The sequence below is a fragment of the Odontomachus brunneus genome, unplaced genomic scaffold, assembly GCF_010583005.1.
Source record: "Odontomachus brunneus isolate Ranch 3 - 2012 unplaced genomic scaffold, Obru_v1 Obru_scaffold_137, whole genome shotgun sequence".
NCBI lineage: Eukaryota > Metazoa > Arthropoda > Insecta > Hymenoptera > Formicidae > Odontomachus > Odontomachus brunneus.
In genome coordinates, this window is record NW_022639587.1 from 941,171 (window position 1) to 960,148 (window position 18,978).

At 39.1% G+C, this 18,978-nt stretch overlaps 1 protein-coding gene across 3 annotated transcripts in view; it reads left to right on the forward strand.

Moving 5' to 3' along the window:
• LOC116850211 (glutamate receptor 1) overlaps positions 1-10,456 on the forward strand; it is a 432,489-nt gene extending 422,033 nt beyond the window's left edge. For 2 of the 3 annotated variants that reach the window (XM_032828214.1, XM_032828211.1), the window contains 3 exons: positions 2,346-2,592; positions 4,789-4,863; positions 10,224-10,456. In XM_032828214.1, the coding sequence (XP_032684105.1) occupies positions 2,346-2,592; positions 4,789-4,863; positions 10,224-10,298 (397 nt within the window). In that variant the 3' untranslated portion in view covers positions 10,299-10,456. Of the gene's footprint in view, positions 1-2,345; positions 2,593-4,788; positions 4,864-5,998; positions 6,054-10,223 lie in introns of all 3 variants that reach the window. The other variant, XM_032828213.1, reaches the window with a different exon arrangement.
• Positions 10,457-18,978: the final 8,522 nt, after the last annotated feature.

Sequence of the window (18,978 nt, forward strand, 5' to 3'; positions counted from 1 at the left end):
TCTTTCTCTCATTACCACTCTTTCGCACGATCACTTCGTCTTTGTTTCTTTCAAGCCTTTTTGCGGTTTTCGCTTCTCGTTCCATTGCGTTCGGAGTGTTGTCGCACATCATTACGCGCAATTAGCATAGAAAAAACTCGCGCCCCCTTTTCTGTGTCATTACCCCTTATAGGATACATTTAGCATCGACCAAGGCTATTTCGTATCGCGTTTCGACATCGCGTTAACATCGCCGACACGCCGATATAGACAAGCCAAATCTGCTCGTCCTTTCATTTTACGTTTTCTAATCCTAAACGACTTTTTGAACAATTAACCATATATTAACTTTTACCAGCTATGTTAAAAATATACGTTCTCTTACCAAGATATACAAACAGTATTTCGACGATTTTTCGTTATTATTGAGAGATATGTGATTATTGATAATAGAATTTATTTTATATTTCGAAGTCGTGTGAGATTTTATAAATTAGAATTGATTAGTTGAACATAATTTTTCTTAATAATATTTTTCGGCGATGTTTTAAATTATTATCGACGGTTTTCTTTATTATTTTCCATTTCTCTAAAAACTTATGCGATACCAATTATTATAATTTCGACATTTTAATGTGAAAACTTTTGACTTTATTTAAAGGGTGCTGGAGTCGATGACGAACTCAAAAAAATATCAATAACGTAGAGACGGTTGTCACTAACACAATTACGCTATCCTTTTCGTATTTCTTGTACATATAGAACTTATGTAAATGTGCGTTGCTTTGTTTTACCATATTCAGCGGGAAACTTAACTACGCATGTAGAATGTGTAGAAATCTTCCTGCAAACTTTTCCGATATTCTTAAGCTTCTGAATTCAAATGCAAAGGTACAGCAATTTTGTTCAAAATTTTTCTGAGCGGAGCAAAACTCGCGTTCAGTTTAGTATACACAAACTAAAAATCTTTACTTTCAGAAGAATATTGACTTTAACTCGCAGTGTTTAACAGACAGATTTACACTCTAAATATCAACTCTAAAATTTTCAGAATGATATTAGTTTTTGTCTTACATTCTATATAAAACTAAGACTAAGTAACTATTCGTTCTCACACGTATTTTTATCGTGTAAGAGAATTTGTATTTCTGTGCAGCCAATATAACGTAAACTTTGCAGAAAAAATTCTGTCGGTAAAGATTTCGATTCCAGCATTTCCTTAAGTTTCAGAATACATCGTTAACATACGTATCGAGATAAAATTAGTATATTGAAATTAGAACATGTATTAATACGTAATAAAAAACACTTGAATCATTTGTAACTCAAAAGCTATCTCGACACTTTCATTTTGGGATCTACTAATTAAACTCTAAAGCGCGCTATTAAGGCATCGTACGATAATCTTAAAGTGTCGCGCATACATTGAAGCGAGCTGGAAAAAATGTATGAATAAGTATTTGTCGTCACGCTAATTTCCATAATGTGACGAGCAAGCTTACCGCAGCGCCGGTAAATACGCGCAAATTTGCATGTTATTGATTTTTTAACCGCGTGACTTTTCGTGCAACGTTCGCGATCTCATCCCTCTCGACTCACACGCTGTCCTCAAATCGTTGAGGCAATACCGCTGCCGACAGACCGACAGGTAATTGGGGTGGTATGCAAACAGCAGCTTTATTATGTCTATCCTCTCTCTCACACACACAGGCACACATACCGACAAGCAACAGCGCGCGCCACCGTGTGGCTTCCTCTCAATCTTTTTTTCAGACGTTCAAGTCGACCGTATCTACTAATAGATTGGAGGAGAAACTTCAGGGAACCGATATTCCTCGAAGCTTAATTAAAGAAAGTTTCCTCGACTTTTTCAAACAAACCCTATTAAATGCATTGCCATTATTGTGCCTCGATGCTCTGATTACCTATTCGCTTGTAATTAGATGGTACTTTGAGCATGTCTCGTGCTCAGTGATTGAAATACGTCGCGGGATACGAAAAGTGAAGTCGGTTGATTAGAAATTATTACGACACGACACGATCACGCGGTTTTATTAATAGTTATTATTTGAAATTCGTTTCAAGTGAGACACTCAACTTTGAAATCAGAGTTAGACGAGAATCCTTCATTTGGATCGCGATTGTAGATGCACAAATGTTACATATATTATAATTCAACCGAAAGAACATGGATTTAATTGAGAATAAAAATCGGAATATCTCATTTGAGACAAGTTTCAACTGACGAGCATTAATACGAGTCATAGTGATTACATTGTTCTCTCAGCCCATCTCTCATACGATATCTCATATCAGCACATTATATGACATTCGTTTAACGATGTTTTCGCTCGACAATGAAACAGGGATCCCATAAACCTGGCGGTACTGTCACTAAAGGAAAACGGAGAATTGGCGAAGTTGGTGGAACGATGGTGGTACGAAAGAACGGAATGTCGGCACGGCGACAAGCAGGACGCTACCCGAAACGAGTTATCGCTGAGCAACGTGGCGGGACTATTTTATATCCTCATCGGTGGCCTTCTCCTGGCACTCGCCGTGGCTCTTTTAGAATTCTGCTACAAGTCGCACACAGAAGCGACCAGAGCGAAGGTAATAATTCAAATAGTATATCACAATATCATGCTCTACGCGAAATTACTTGAGAGAGAAAAAATACTTATTAAAAAAAGCTTGCGCAAAGATTTCCATATAATCCATATAATCATACTTTTTATATTATGTTTACATTCGCACGAAATTACATTTACTTCGAATAAATATCGCATGTGATATCGAGTCATAAACCAGAATCGACCTAGATTGATATTATGCAATTAAAATCGGACATTACGCGGAACATTTCTTCAATATCTTTACTTAAAACTAAATTCTTCTATTTTGTAGAATAAGCAATTGTTCTCGTGAAAAGCGTAGGTTTTAAGAAAATATATTTCCTTATTTGAAAAAATATTTAATACGTGTGAGTAAATATATTACTATAGTGCTCATTAAATAAATATTTTTTATTTCTTGGATATTTTCTGTATATATGTTTCTTAATGTATGTATCTAATTTTCTATATCAACCTCTGATATTGCTTCGATATTGATCTCGCACTAGATCACGATCGAATGATAAATCAGGCCCAATGTAGGTCGCCAATTCTTGACTGAATATTCGCGAACGTGTATCAATCAAAAATGTTCCGCGTAATGTCCAATTTTGATTGCATAATATCAATCTAGACCGATTCTGGTTTATCACTCGATATCACGCGAGATATTTAGTCGAAGTAAATGTAATTTTGTGCGAATGTAAACGTAATAGCTGATATAAAAAGCGTGACGGATTATGTGGAAATTTTTGCGCGAACTTTTTCAAACGAAATACGTACAGAATTTCGTATTTTTTGATGAGAAAGAATTCCGATGTTCTATATTTCCTTGTCTAAATATATTCTGGTATCTCTATATGACGATATATCGCGTGTCATAATTACACAGATGGATATATGTGATGACAAGAACATGCGCGAGCAACGCAAATTAGACCTTGCTTGTGATGCCGTTTATCAACGTAAAAAAAAAGAAATATTTTAAATTTTATGAATCACTCTTAATGAATGTGAATATTCACCGATACGACCCAGTATAGTCTGACAGGTTCTTGGCAATTGATTAATAGCGATGAGTCGGCCAAGAGTTGGCTCTGTTGCAATATTTAATTATCTTATACGGAGAAATGCCAGTCGACATAAAGGATATAACTTCATACCCTATTAATTACGACAAAATAATTTGATTACGTAATACTATCGCGTACTATGTATTTTGGAAATGAGTTGTTGGTTCATGTTACATGAGAGTAATATTTCAAAATATGATCGCGCATTTTGATTGCAGTTTTTTAACCGCGTACTCGTAAAACCTGATATTCTCTCTAATCTACTATTCTCCAAATTATTTAATTTTTATTTATTTAATTTTTAAAATTTTTTGAACGCTTTTATGATTACGAAAGTTATGTATTTTGAAAATTAATTGTTAAGTTATGTTAAGTGAGAATAATATTTCAAAATGTACACTATCGTCCAGAAGTTCGGAAGCAGTCATATTTTTGTGTGAAATAAAAAATCGTTTGTAAATATTATGAAAGTAATGAAATGCTTGTAATGAATGTTTGTTGACATTGACGACTATTTTTGATTAGAACACCAACTTCTTATGCCTATAATTATATTAAATAAAAAAACTCAGTTACATCAACCGACTGATATCTTTAACGCGCACTGAGCTCATAAATTGTAACTTGTATCTATGAATGCTTGAATACAACTATTAAGATCCTATTTAATAAGAATACAATGGTTAGATATCGGAATATGAGGGTAAACATCATATTTCTGTGATTCGAACGTGTCTAAAACAAAGTAAGCGTTCAACCGCAAGTAGATAATAGCAAGAATTTATTAGACATAGACACAAAGAATTGGTGTCCTGACCTAAAGTAGTCGTCAATATCAATAAACATTCATTATACCCGGTCGCTTTCATAATATTTACAAACGATTTTTTGTTTCACACAAAAATATGACTGCTTCTAAACTTCTGGACGGTAGTATATGATCGCTTGAGATTGCAGTTTTCTGTACTATTCGTACAACCTGACACATTTCGTCTAATCAAATATTTTCAGAATAATTTAATCTTCAGTGATTGAATTTCTAACGTTCTTTGAGCGCTTCCACACTTATAAAGAGAGAAGTCCACAGGGTATTCATGAAATACCATTCCAATTTTCTCCAGATACCTTTGTCGGACGCGATGAAGGCGAAAGCGCGACTCACTATCGGTGCTGGTCGCGATTTCGACAATGGACGGGTAAGTGATAGCAATTGAAACGAATTATTTACTCTTATGTTCGCATATACGCATATTCGCATACGGTAATCAGTAGAAATTGTTTGGCAAGAGACGTCCCGACCGAACGCGCGTTCCGCCGATCCGAGAGAAACTCTTCACAAAAGGAGTGAAGAAGAAAAAACAAATACGTAATTACAAGCGGAGTGCGTTGTCGATTTAGCGATATTTGCTGTTTCACACCGCTTGAACGTCAGTCTGTTTAATAACATGTTCGTTAAATCGTATTGAAATTAAGTACACAAAACAACGTGTTTACCGACGAAATGTATCTGCACATATTAACAAAATAAACAAACAACAAAATTCGCGTGGTTCGTCGCGAACGCGCTGCACAATTATTACAAGTTGAAACTGTGCCGGTTAATTATGTTAATAATTACCGCACATAATCTGCCCCTTCCGTGCAATATCAATTCATTAATCGATTGCCTATCAGACAATGATGACGTGATTCGACTCCTCCGTCGCTAATTTCTCATACGGGGGAAAGACAATGGCGCGCAGCGGATCGGCGGCGTGTATCCCGGTCGTGCGATTACTTCCTTCGGTCTCGAGCCAAAAGTGTCGATGTACCATAAAACATACATTCGCAACAAGAGCATCGTACATTATACATACGCATATATACATGAGACCTATATACATTATCCATACATATATATAGATGAACGATATAGAGTATACGGCTTGGCATGCAGTTAGCAGCGTAAACGTTTGGACACACTCTCGTTAGTTACGCCGGACTTCGACCCCGGCTACGTTTTAACGTGCCAGAGTTTCAGCCCGGGTCTCCGAGAGACCGATCGACCAAGAGGACTAAGACCGATCGATATATTTGACATACATATATATCCATATATGTATATTATACCTATACATATGTATGCGTACGTGCGTGCGATGTGCGGCTGGCTGGATGTGTTGCGCTCTCTTCTGTTCTCTCTCTTTTGTTTCTTTTTATTACTCGACGGACATACGCGGCGGGAGGGCGGGGGAGGGAATGCGGGTGGGAAGTAGGAAGGAAGGGGGTTTGCGGGGGCGTGCGGATTTGCTCGTTCGCGCCTTTCGTTCTACTTTGGGTTTTTGTCTCTAGTGGTACGGACTGCAGAGTTAGACGGAGGATGCATGCGCCTTTCCCGGGACCATATGTGAGTACTCTCGCCCTTAATTTTAATCCCATTTCTTACGATACTCGTTCCTCTCGCTTCCGTCATGTTCCGTGCATTCGTCGTTGCGGGCTCGTCCAACACTCGCGCTTCGTAAGCGCAACGATGGTTGCGTCCTTCAGAGAAAGCTGCTTTGCAACTGCTGTAAAATCCGTGAATCTGATTGGTGCATGCTCTTAGACTCAGCCAAGATTAAGAGCACACCTCAATCAGATTCACGAATTTTTTTTACAACATCTGCAAAGCAGCTTTCTCTACTGAACACAGTCGGTCTCAGCCCGACGTCTCTCTCGCTCTTCTACGCAAATGAGCGTTAGACGGCTCCGTTACGAGCTCGCATGAATTCCTCAGTCTTTTTGCTCTCTTCAGCTTTAAGTGTTTAGAGGCTTTTGCATGGAATACCGCCGCGATTCAAGCTACACCACGCCACCGAATCCTAGAATGTTGTCTGTTCTGCAACCAAGGGATAAGCCGGTATTCGCGCGCGTATGAAACTCTATTCTTCGAAAACTTGCGATAAATTTTCAGGAACTATGACCAATTTATTGATGCATACTGAGTTTTGCAAGAGATACCGATGAGTAAAATGATAGTTCATCAATATTGTTAGTTTTCAAGATGCAAATCTGCCTCGTAATAAATAAGGAAAAATAGGGATACATAACTGTGTTGATGTACGTGGATATATGCCTGCACGGTATATCCTTCACGCTCCCCTCCGCGTTATATAATATATGTATTTATGCAAGAAACTGTTTTCCTCTTAAACTTTTCATCATTTTGCAGTTGATCATACAAGATCTTGCGACGTTTTGCGCCCGATTTCAACAATCTTCTGCTATTCCTCATTAACGTAGGTTACAATTAAATTGATGATCATATGTCTCCCACAATTCGCTAGAAACAAAATTCGCTAATTCCACGTCGTAGTTTGATGTTACATTTGCATTTCAAGAATTGCTGGGCAATACGTCGCGAGGAAGATTGATCAAATCGGTCATAAATCTCTATTTTTCCATCTCAATTAGAAATTTATTCTTATGGATCAGGTTGATCAGTTATCTGTTTTGTATAAGGTAATGTTATCGGATCGTAATTATTGGTAAGGATCTAATTAACAATTGTTATGATTAATAAAATCCTAATCACCACGCTACGTTGCATAACTTATCAGAACTCGATCACTTTATACAAAACAGATAACTGATTGAGACCAACTATGATCAAGATCATGGGGTAAATTTCTAGTCGCACGGAAACAAATATTTGGATAAATCAATTTCAAGTGAAATATGGATGCTTCAGAAACTTTCATTGAAATTAGCAGAATTCTGTTTAATTGAGTCCGTTTAAGTAAAAAAATTTTTTTCATAAAATAGTCTTAAAGAACAGTTCTGGTAAAGAGTTTTGTGCTTCGAATAAAATTAACCGTCGAGAAGTACGACTTTATAAATGTATACATAACTATTATTCTAAATTCATTCGTGTTCATGTAAAATTTATTCATGTTTATGTGTGCTTCGGCTACAAAATTTGGCAAATTTTATAATCATGGTAATGAAATATAAAATCTTTTACTTTAAGATAATGTCGATAAAAAATTAAGAAAACAAGATTTGCTTACTCTTTCTCGCGAAAAACTTTACACAATTTCAAACGTCAACGATTCTGATCATCATATTGGCTTCAACGAAAAAATTACTGTTTGAATAAAATGGATCGATAGTATTATATCAACGGAATTATTTTTATATTGGTTCACTAATATAAAAAATTTGAGAAGGACCCAAAATGAATATACACTGAGAGAAAAATACTGGGAAAAAACACTGGGAGAAAAATTTATTTATAAGATATAAAATTTACTTCTGTGAAATAAAGTTTATTTTTGTGAAGTAAAGTTTATTTTTGTGAAGTAAAGTTTATTTTTGTGAAATAAACTTTTATTCCATAAATAGATTTTCATGTATCTTTCTTCAATTTACATAATTGTATACTCAGTCTTAAAGAATTAACTCTAAAACTCTTGATAATTTCGACTGAATTCTGATAAATGCAAAATTTTCGAAATGCGAAATTTTCGAATTGTTCGTATTTCACTAGAAATTTTACTAGAAATCCAACCAAACTTTCCTTTTCGTGCGGGATGAGCGTTGTAATGGATATACTATTATATCACTGCAATACCGTTTTAAAGATATGACTGTAAAATCTCCATTTCTCTTTTGACACACGTCAATTGACCGATCTTGTCTTTGTATATGTGTGTGTGTGTGTGTGTGTGTGTGTGTGTGTGTGTATGTGTGTGTGTGTGTGTGTATGTACTGTCGAATTCGTGCATTCTCTATATATCCCTCCTTCCACCCTCGCTCAATCAATCACTTTCCTCATCGCGCGATCTTTTTTCCTTTCTCTCTTTAGTGGTTCACTTGCGCTAATGGCTTGGCACGGCTTAAGCAAGTTACGATGCACCGTAAACAAGGTGTGCGGTACGGTACGGCGCATTGCATGTCGTTTCTCAAGTTCATTATGCAAAGCTTATAGACGGCCGGCAGACAAGCGCGTGAATTTGGGGTTGCTTCTGTTGACTTGTTCTCTTTGTATGCATGTTACGTTCAATCGATCGTGTCTGTCCACAAAGCAAGGCAAACAAAAATTCTGTCCGTCGCGAATACGTCTGTGGTGTTGCAAACTGCGACGACGACATCCGTCGTTGCAATCTGCAAGGCCATGTTTTCGATATTGGCTCAAATAGAAAAAGAAAGAAAAAGGAGGAAGGAAAGAATAGCAAGACGTTTCCAGATAGGAAGTTTCACAATTAAATTCCGAGTTTGTATTAACGACGCGATGGTAAATGTGAATAAAAACAAAAAAATTACATAGTCAGATATATACCGCGATGAATTGCACTAAGTCGTGGGATATAGTTCAGAAAGGCAAAAAGTGCAGTAATAGGTCTCTCACTCTCACACACTTTAGAGAAATCACACACCCGTAGTCTTGCAGTCTCTCACACGATTCTGTTATGAATTACCACTGGAAATTTCGTCACATATGAAATTCCTATTATCTCTTGTTGATACCTATATCTGAGCTAGTACACCGTATTGTACAATTTCGAGATTATCTGAATGGCCGATCTTTCAAACTATCCACTTATTATGCATCAGCATTAATTGCTGTACTCAAAAGAATCTTACCGCCTGAAAGAATCTAATTCAATATACAACATTTTAATTCACAATATTTTGCTGACTTTGAGAAAGAAAAAATCGAAACAACACAAATTGTGAAAAGTACACGTCGTAAGGTGAAACATTCAATAGCCGGCACTCACTTTCGGCATTCTTGTGCGAATTTTCCTAAATATTAGGATGTATGGAGATTTAAGAAGGAAATAATTAAATGATAATTAATAAATAATTAATAAACTCTCATATACCTTAATATTTACACTTGAACATGTAAGAAACATGTATTTATGTTGAAATTGATCCGCGTATACGAAACTTTTGTTTTAAATTCTTAACTTAGTATGTTGTTATTGTGTTATTTTAACTGTTCATACGCCATTTCTAAGTTTATTAAAATATAATTTATATTTTACATGCACGGTTACGGACAAAAGGTTGTTAACATAATTTTTGGAGTGAGTTTGGTGAATTTTACGTTTTGTCCAATAGGAAAATTTATTTTCCAATAGGATAGTGCTCTCATGAGCGCACACAAACTCACTCCATGAGTTCACGAACTTTCCCCAAAAATTATAGACAACCTTTTTGTTCGCGACCGTACATTCTCGACGATATATTTTATATATCAAGTAAAGTATACACACAGGTAAATTGTGTTGAATCAACAAATACGTTGTCGACGTATTTTCCTTGCGCTAAATTAACACAAAAGGTGAATAAATTGGGACACGCGAATTGTGTTGAATTTAATATAAGATTGTTTGATTAAATCCGCGCAAGAGTGCCGGACGTTTCACCTTATTTCTTTCCTCATGTCGATTCCAAATTAGTGCAAAATCCAACGACGACAAGTCGTCCGTACGAGAAACGATAATCGAGAAATTGCCATGATCAGAAGGTTACTAGCCCGAGCGAGACCGCGACACGCTGTCGTAACGCAGGCCGTTGCAATTTCCAGTACTACACTCCAGCAAACGCGATTGGGAATACCGAGGGCGAGCAGGTACACAGCAATACCCATACCCAGGTGTAAACTACTACCTGGAGAGCCCGAGCGACTCGCCCGCCGCTTCGCTGCCCACGCCCCCGCCGCCACCGCTGGTGGCACCCCCGCCGCCACCCCCGCCGCCCAGGAGACCACGGAGGAGCGTCACGTTCGCTGATTCGCCGCCGAAGAGCCCGAAGAAGAAGAGCCCGAAGTACATCTTCCAGCGGAAGGTCAACATCGCGACGCTCGACGTGGCGGTGCCGTGGACGCCGGCGTCCCCGCGACACTGGTCCGGCTTGAACGACAAGCCGGAGTACATCACGTAGACGCCGAGACGGTAGGATACGCGCGCTCTCGGCGTCTCTCCGCTATGGCGACCTCGGCTGTCGGTGTGTCGTCGCGTTCAGGTGTTTGCGATGAGTGCGAACTGTGGCGAGAGAGCCTCTCGCACACGAGGGAGTCTCTCTTTCAGTTTCTTTCCAGAAATGAAATAATTCGAGCTCGAGTGTCGAAGCGATTGGAACACGGAAGCACTGATATTTTTATAGAGCAATAATCGTAAGAGTCTAAGACATTAAAGAGAAAAGATAAAAAAAAGAAGAAGTCGACTCCGCGCTATAATAATTCGCGATGCAGTTCGCCCCGAGCTGATCTGCAGTCGATTTCGACGCATGAAGCGTTGTGACTTAGGAAGTTAAGAGACTAGTGCCCACTCCTTAATAAATATTGGAACGCGATTGTCGCCATGCAGAATCATGATGCCAACGATAATTGGACCGTCGGCACGTTCGAATCGCGACCGGTCACCGCGCACTCGAGGCCTCGAGGATTATTTTCGCGACCAACAGCCGAGGTCGACATGTGGGATAACCGGAAATCCTGAACACTATCCGTTCGCCTGTCCGTGGCTACTACTTTCTTCACTGAAGTCACGTGCTTTGGAAAGTGCACGTTTAATTCGAGAAATTTTCTACGAACCTTCTCTCTCTTGAATACTGTCATTGGTCTATCACAATATTGCTATTTTTTAAATAAGGTTGCCAGAGTCGAACCACGCTCTCTAAAATACAATTGATGTGTTCTTCATTAAAATGCTATACTTAAATAACTCTAGTGGGTTCACAGTTAAATATAGCACCGCGATCAATAAAATCTCGCTGAAAGGATTAGTTAATAATAGCCACCATTCCTATTATCGATGTGCTTTGCGAGCACAGACAATGTCATTGCACGCGAAGTGCATGGAAGTCGCTAATTTCATCATCACGAACGCAGAAAAAAAATTGGAGTTAGCACGGCATATAACGAATTTATCTACCACATATTTCGCTATGAAATCTCACTTCCACTGCCAAAATCAATGAGATGTAAAACGCAGCAATAAAGCGAGAGCGTTTTCACTGAAAACCAGTGAACTCTCAGCAATCATCGTTAATGGTAGTGCTTTGATTTACTGATTCAATCAGAAGCATTTTTTCTGACTCATTTTAAGGGGAGGTTGAATACCGACATAATGGAGCTTTCGTATTTTTCAGTATTTTTCTTTTTGGTTATATAGAATTGTAAATGCTTATCTAGAGTGAAGGTACAAAAGTCAATAAATGGTAAAATATATCCCACGTTATATAAAAGATAAGAAAATTTGTAAATAAAAAATAAAAATTTTTAAAAATTTTTTATATAACATATAGGGCATTTTACACCATTCATTGACGTTTATATTTTTGCTCTGCATAAGCAATTGCAATTCTGTGCGAGCAAATAGAACAAAGCGCAAAATACGGAGCTGCATTGTGCCGCTATCCACCATCCTTCTAAGAGAGCGTGTAGCATCGCGACCGAAAAGTGTTTCATTATCTCGAGAAACGACAGTTCGATAGCTTCTTGGTAATTACCAATTAAGTGAAGAAAAAAAAACAAAGAATTATTGTACGTATGTATAAATATAGCGTAAATCTCACACACACATGAAAGTATATCGGAGCGCGGACTTCAGGCTCAAGGAAGAAGCGGCAGCTACACATCCCCACAAATCGGCGGGGTCTTTTGCTGCGAAATCGTCGCCCTCGGAAGTCAATCAAAGTATTTCCCCCAAGAACGGAGTCGCGGGTGCCCCCGTCGGCCGAGAATCCTTTGTACATTGTAAATAACCGTAAGCGAATCAAATAGGAATCAAAAAGAGACACGAATTCACACCGTCGGCGACGATAAAGCCGCCGCCGATTGCGATAGTATAATGATGGTCCTGGGATGGGTGCATGTGCAACCAAACATAACTCGTACTGCATACTTACTACTGCCATGTAACAAACAAACAAAAGCGGGGGAACGCGCCGATAATAAGAGTGTTCTCTCGCGGGTGGAAAAGAGAGGAGGATCGCGAACAGAGCTGACGGTTCGCCGTCTTTGCGGTGTTATTTAGAAGAACGTCACGTGCCAAAAGAGAAACTGTCGATCGTGACGACGACGCTACTATTATTCTTATTAATATTACCACATAGTTATTATGATAACATATAAATATATTATTATACGAATTACGATTACCGATTACTATATAAGGGGGTAACTATTTTGTGCAATGCGAGAGAGTATGGAGTCTGACGCCGCCAGGGAGAAAGAGTGAAAGAGAGAGAGAGAGAGAGAGAGAGAGAGAGAGAGAGGGAGGAGAGAGAGAGAGAGAGAGAGGAAGAGAAGGAGAAAGGCGGAGTCACACATGAGTTTTTTAAACTGAGAAACGGGCGTACAATCGCACCGGTGCGTGAATGCTGCGTAAAAAGGAGCGGAATAGTATATAATATATAAATAAATATATATAAATATATATAAAAACCTATAAATATAATTGAAAATATAAATATAAATACAAAAAATATAAATATGAAAATATAAATATAAATATACATTACTTATAGACGTTTATCGCAATTAAGATGTGTGGGAGCGTGCGAGTCATGTGTGTGAGAGAGGTGCGTGTAAGGAGCGAAAGAGAGAGAAAGAGAGAGAGAGAGAGAGAGAGAGAGAGAATGAAAACGTGTATGGATTTAGGTTAATCGTGTAAACGCGTTATAAAGTACCTAACACCGCCAGATCGCGCCGGTCTAGATCGATGAACGAACGGCTCGGATACCGTTTCCCGCTCGTGTCTTTTTATTCTTATGCCGTCTCCGAACCCGTCTCGCGACAGGACTTACCGTGCGTCGACGGATCGCCGCGATCTGGCTCGAGAAACGACGTTTACGGCCATGGTTTTCGTGCCAAGGGACGATATCTCCCGCCCATATAGTTCGACGCTACATTATCTACGACAGGCACGCTATACAAATGTATGCTCTTAAGGGCGCAGATTGTGATTACGTAAGTCGTCTTTTAACACTTCATCGACCGGCCGCGAGCTCCCTCGCGCATTTCAAATAATAATTCGCCATTTTGTACAAGGAGGCAGAAGAACTGAACACGACGCAATAGCGTAGAGTGATAAAAATGTCCCATAGCGATTAAAAGTTTACAAAAGTCCTGCGACTGTCTGATTACCTTTCGCGAATCGAGGTAATCCCGCGTATATAGGACTCTCGTACGTAGAATTTCGCAGTTTACAATTCGCGCGAACGATTTGTCCGCCGTGTCGGGGGCGTTCGGAGTTCGCGCAAACGAAAATTCCGCGCGAATCGTGTTTCCGGCTGATCTGCAAATACGTTCGACGATACACCGAGACGCCGATCGATCGGCGCGTAAATTTACAGACGGCGGAATGAACGGCGGGATAGCCGCGCGACAGTGCGCGGAGGCAGCCCGTTATGATACGTGCCCAATCGATAATTAGAATCGTATTGAATTTTAGAGCGCGCACGGCGACGCCCGGCGCATATAAAAGTAACTGCGAGCTAAATGCAATTTAGCTCACCTCAATGTGTCGGACGTGACGGCGGGGGAGATCGGGAGCTAAATTACGCGAGCCGCCACGTGTGAAGTCGAGTCTCCTCTTTTCGAAGTATGCTTCGCCCATACGGACACGTTGAAGCGCTGAATCGCGCGACACGTATTTCCAATTCCCATGTAAATATCATAAATATCGGCCGATCTAGAACAAACGCTCTTCTGCATCGCGTCTCGCGATTATTGAAAGTTCCCACACGCGACGCACAGCCCGTCGCAACCCGTTTGGCACACACCCGCGCCACTTCAACAACGAAACAATGCCTCGGCGGCACTGTAACGGTTATTCGTTACGGCAGGGAGACGTCGTGTGCGTTCCGTAAATTTTCTACGTTGACATTGTTGCGCGTAGGGTAAACCATGCAATTATTGGCGGCGATCTTCTTAACCGTTAGCGCCACTGCGTGCAGAAAAGTGTGCAAATATTCAAGTCAGTGTTATTTGTCTCAAGTGTCTCATAAGTTCGTACATCTCTAAGTCTGTTACAAGTTCATCACGCAAGCATCGAATTTATCCACAATCTGAATATTTTTAGTAATTCTAATAAGTTTAGCATTTCAACAAAAGATATTAAATCAAAACGAAAATTCCAACTTATTCTTTTCTTTAGAGAAAGTTTTATATAATTTATATAGTATTCTTGTGAGAAGAGAGAGAATAAATTCTTCTTTTACAATGGATTTTTCAAACATTTGCGACGAATATATTTTAACGATGTTATCAAGAAAATGTCGTTTGTTTAGGATAACCATTGCTTAAGAAAAAGAAAGCAAACTGAGTAATAGCCTTTTTTTTACCAACAGAGTGATACTTTTCTTTATGTAGAAAAACCTAGTTTTTCATGTTACAAGCGTTACACTCCTTGCCTCCATTATATGATTCCAAAAAGATCTTCACGACTGTGAAAAGATGCTACTGGACATAAAAAAAATTAGCTTTTTCTAGAGTATTAATCTTTCTAAAAAGTATAATTAGTGTATTCTTTACTGAAATGCTATACTTATACTGTTAGTGCAGTTGTAAGTTTAACAATGCAATTAATAAAATCCCGCTGAAAGAATCAGTTAACAGTGTACGAAGAAAAAAGTTTTGTTGAATTAACGTTAAGTTAACCTAACTATGAACGAATCAAACGCGTCATGGTTAAAGAAAATCACAAAAAGGAATTAAAGGAAAGATTTTAAAAATCAAATTTGATTTATGACAACTAGAAATTCTGTTTTTTCCAAACAAAATGCGTTTGGCTCAATTATGGTCATTTAGTCCAATCAAACTTTTTTTTCCGTTTTGCGGCTATTCCCATTATTGATGTAACAGACAGTGTATTTGTACGCAAAGCGTATGAAAGTCATTAATTCCATCGCCACAAATGCAAAGTTGAACTTTCAGCGTATAATCAATTTGTGTATTACAAATTTTGCTATGAAACTTTACATTCGCGGTCAATATCCGTGAGATATTAGACAAAGCAATAAAGCGGAAGAATTTCCACTGAAAATCAGTAAATACTGATTATCGCGATAAAATATTCCTTTCACCGAGATTCAACCATAAACATTTTTAATGTTTTACTCTAAGAAAATACGCTTCTTGCTTGAACTCTCTATAATTCCAAAATAAATCTCTATCACTAAAATTGTAAACACCCTCAAAAACAAAAAACATGTTTCTCCAGAGGGTCAATGACTAGGATGGGATGCCAATAATTGCGGTTTATTCTAACGGTATAATCGATCGAAACGTTCCGTCGTCAAATTCATCGCTGTATCGTATTAATAAAACGTATCTCGCATCGTCCAGCGGGAGAACGGCTTCTGCAAGGGGTTGAGCGACGCAATGAGGGACGAGCGTGCTAATCGGAAAATGCGGCGTTTACACGTGGCGGCCGTCGGGAGCGATCAACCTATCATATCGTCAGAATTTCTTATTACGAATAATTGTTATCTATCACCGATTAATAAAGCGATAGATAATGCGTATCGGGTATTAAGTCGTTAACGAGGATAATGATAAACGTCGTGCATAACAATGTTACGAGGAGAAATTTAGGAAGGGGGAGCGAGGACGAGACCTTCCTGAGACTATGTCGACTATCCAGTGTGATTTGCTAAACGGATGTATTCTGTATATCGCGCAGCCGACTGTGCGCGCCTAAGGGTGAATTCATACCTTGGCAGAGAAATTGAAAACAGAGAGGCGGAAGCCAAACGCGCTGGTAGAAAAATGGCAACTGTCGAATACTATCTATTGATCAGCAGTGCGAGTTCTGACTGGCTTCTGTCTTTCTGTTTTCTGTCAATTTGTGAATTTTCTCTAAGGTGAGGACGTATGCGCGGGTGATTTAAGATAAATCGAGAGATATCCGATCGGTCCGATCGCCGTCGGCGCGTCGCGTTGCGTCGCGACGTCGAACGGCGTGCCGATCGTTCGCTCCGTTGCCGTTAACGTTTCTCGTGTTGATGTTCATCGTGACTTTTTTCTATCCCCGAGAACACTGCGCTACGGAAGGAAAAGAAGAGGAGATCGACGACGAGCCAGTCCTCGAGTAACGTGACACATCCCGCGCGCGCGCGCACCGTCCCGGTGCAACAAGTTGCACGGATGATCCATGAAATGAGCCGCGCGCGAATATCCACGATCGTACAGTAACGGGTGTCCCAACGGGTTCCCCTCGTCCTCCCTATTGGAACGCGGAAACTTGGCGTTGCACCTCTTCGTTGGATGGCTCTGAGGGCGTTCTCGAAAGCTCCAGATCAGATCTATAAATCGCTTTTGGTCTCCAGATCGAACGATGGTTATTGGGAAGCGTGCGCATTCTCTCATTAGGCTAGACCATAAACTTGCTGAGACAGACTGCGCATTCTTATGAGGTGGCTGACATAGACTAGAATGAACTGCGCACTTTTACTGGACGGTTGATGACAAGACTGAAGGACAGAGATACGCCAAGTCAAATACTTTTTCTGTCCCACAATAGTCTAGGATGGAGTGATGTGTAAGAGAAACAAAAGAAGTGAAACTTCGTTTTTCCTATCAATTGAGCAAGAAAAGCGTCTTATTCGCCTTCTCTTACTAACGCTAACTTCATCTCTTCTACAGCGACGCGCAATTTATTTTATATGTCTATGAGCGGTTATGGCCGAAAGTAAAAAATAGAGATATGCTGAGTAAGGTGCTTTGTCATGCAGTACTTCAGTAGAAGGAAGGAGGAACAAAAGAGAGTGAAACGTAGGGAAAGAAACCGAGAACGCATTAATCATGTGATCGCTTCTCCACTTCGTTCTTCTCACCAACTAGACAATTAGATAAAGAAAACATATTATTTTCTATTGATCTCTCTTACTAATACCGATTCCGGTCCTCTAATAGCAATGCGCAATCTATCTCTATAAGTTTGACGTACCATCCAGCGAAAATGTGCCGAGGTGATTTCGCGTTTCCATATATAACCACTTGATTACGTTTACGTGTGTAACTGTGTGATTATGTGTCGCTCTGACTTGCTGCGCGGAGTAGAAATAATGTCGGAGATATCCTTCGCAAGACCCGGACCGATTAATCTCCATTTTTATACGTCACGACGAGCGAGCGAGCGAGCAAGCGAGCATCCCATTTTGCTCGACGCGCCTGCCGTAGCATGTATCATCGGTATTTCTGACTAAACGCCCAATTCGCAAGGATGTTACTTCCTATAGCAATTGTCGAGCAGAATGTCCGCGAACGCGTCCACGGAATAGGAGAAATCTGAACTCGCACCGTTGAACAAGCGCAGCGTTGACATGTGTGAATGAAACGAGACCGCGCCAGATAGACAGAGAGAGAGAGAGAGAGAGAGAGAGAGAGAGAGAGAGAGAGAGAAGAGGGAGTGAAAGAAAAAGAATAAGTTTATTTCCACGGTAAAAGAGCGAGAGAGAACAAAGAAGAAAAAAATAGCGTCTTCCAGTTTGCGCTTTCATTCATCGCTGCATTCCACTTACGCTTGTACCTTCGATTCGATCCTTCGTTATCCCCCGTGCCATCCCGTGGCGTGATACGATCAACTCCCTTGTAAACCATTGTATACCAATCAAATTTGTCACAATACAGGATCGTTTATTTAAATGTAACATGTAACGTATTGCAACCCAATCCTATCTATTTATCCTTGCCACGAAATGGAAGGTAAGTTAAAGAGATGCTGAAAACATTTTACCAACAACCCGCCGACTGTTTTCTTTTGTCAAGTTTACTTAAAAACGATAAAAATGTCAAAATTGACATTTTGATTTGTCAATTAAACCTAAATATTTGCCTGATACAAAATTTATATATATTGCAGCTTGTACATATCGAATTTAGGAGATTGCTCTACTCAGCAAAATTTTAAAGAATAATACTGTCTTTACAATTGCATTTGAAGCTTAAAAATACATGAAAAGTTTGCAGAAAAAGTTCTATATGTGTGTTGTTATATTTTTAGCTGTGAATATAGTAAAACAAAAAAATATATATAATCTATATATACTCGTACACTTGTGCGCAAATGGATAATAAGATATCTATAATTTTTTGGGTGAGTTTGTCAAATTATCCATCTTTTTCTTATCAAAATCGAATTTTCCCATTGAACAAGTCGTAGAGTTCACTTATTTAAAACTTATCTAAAAAAATACGGACAACGTAAATATATAAAAGACACGAAAAGATTAGCGTAGTGTGTCAGTTGTGTCAGTGCTTGTTTGACATGACGTTTTGACAACCACCTGGACGATATATATATATATATATATATTTTTTTTTTTTTTTTTTT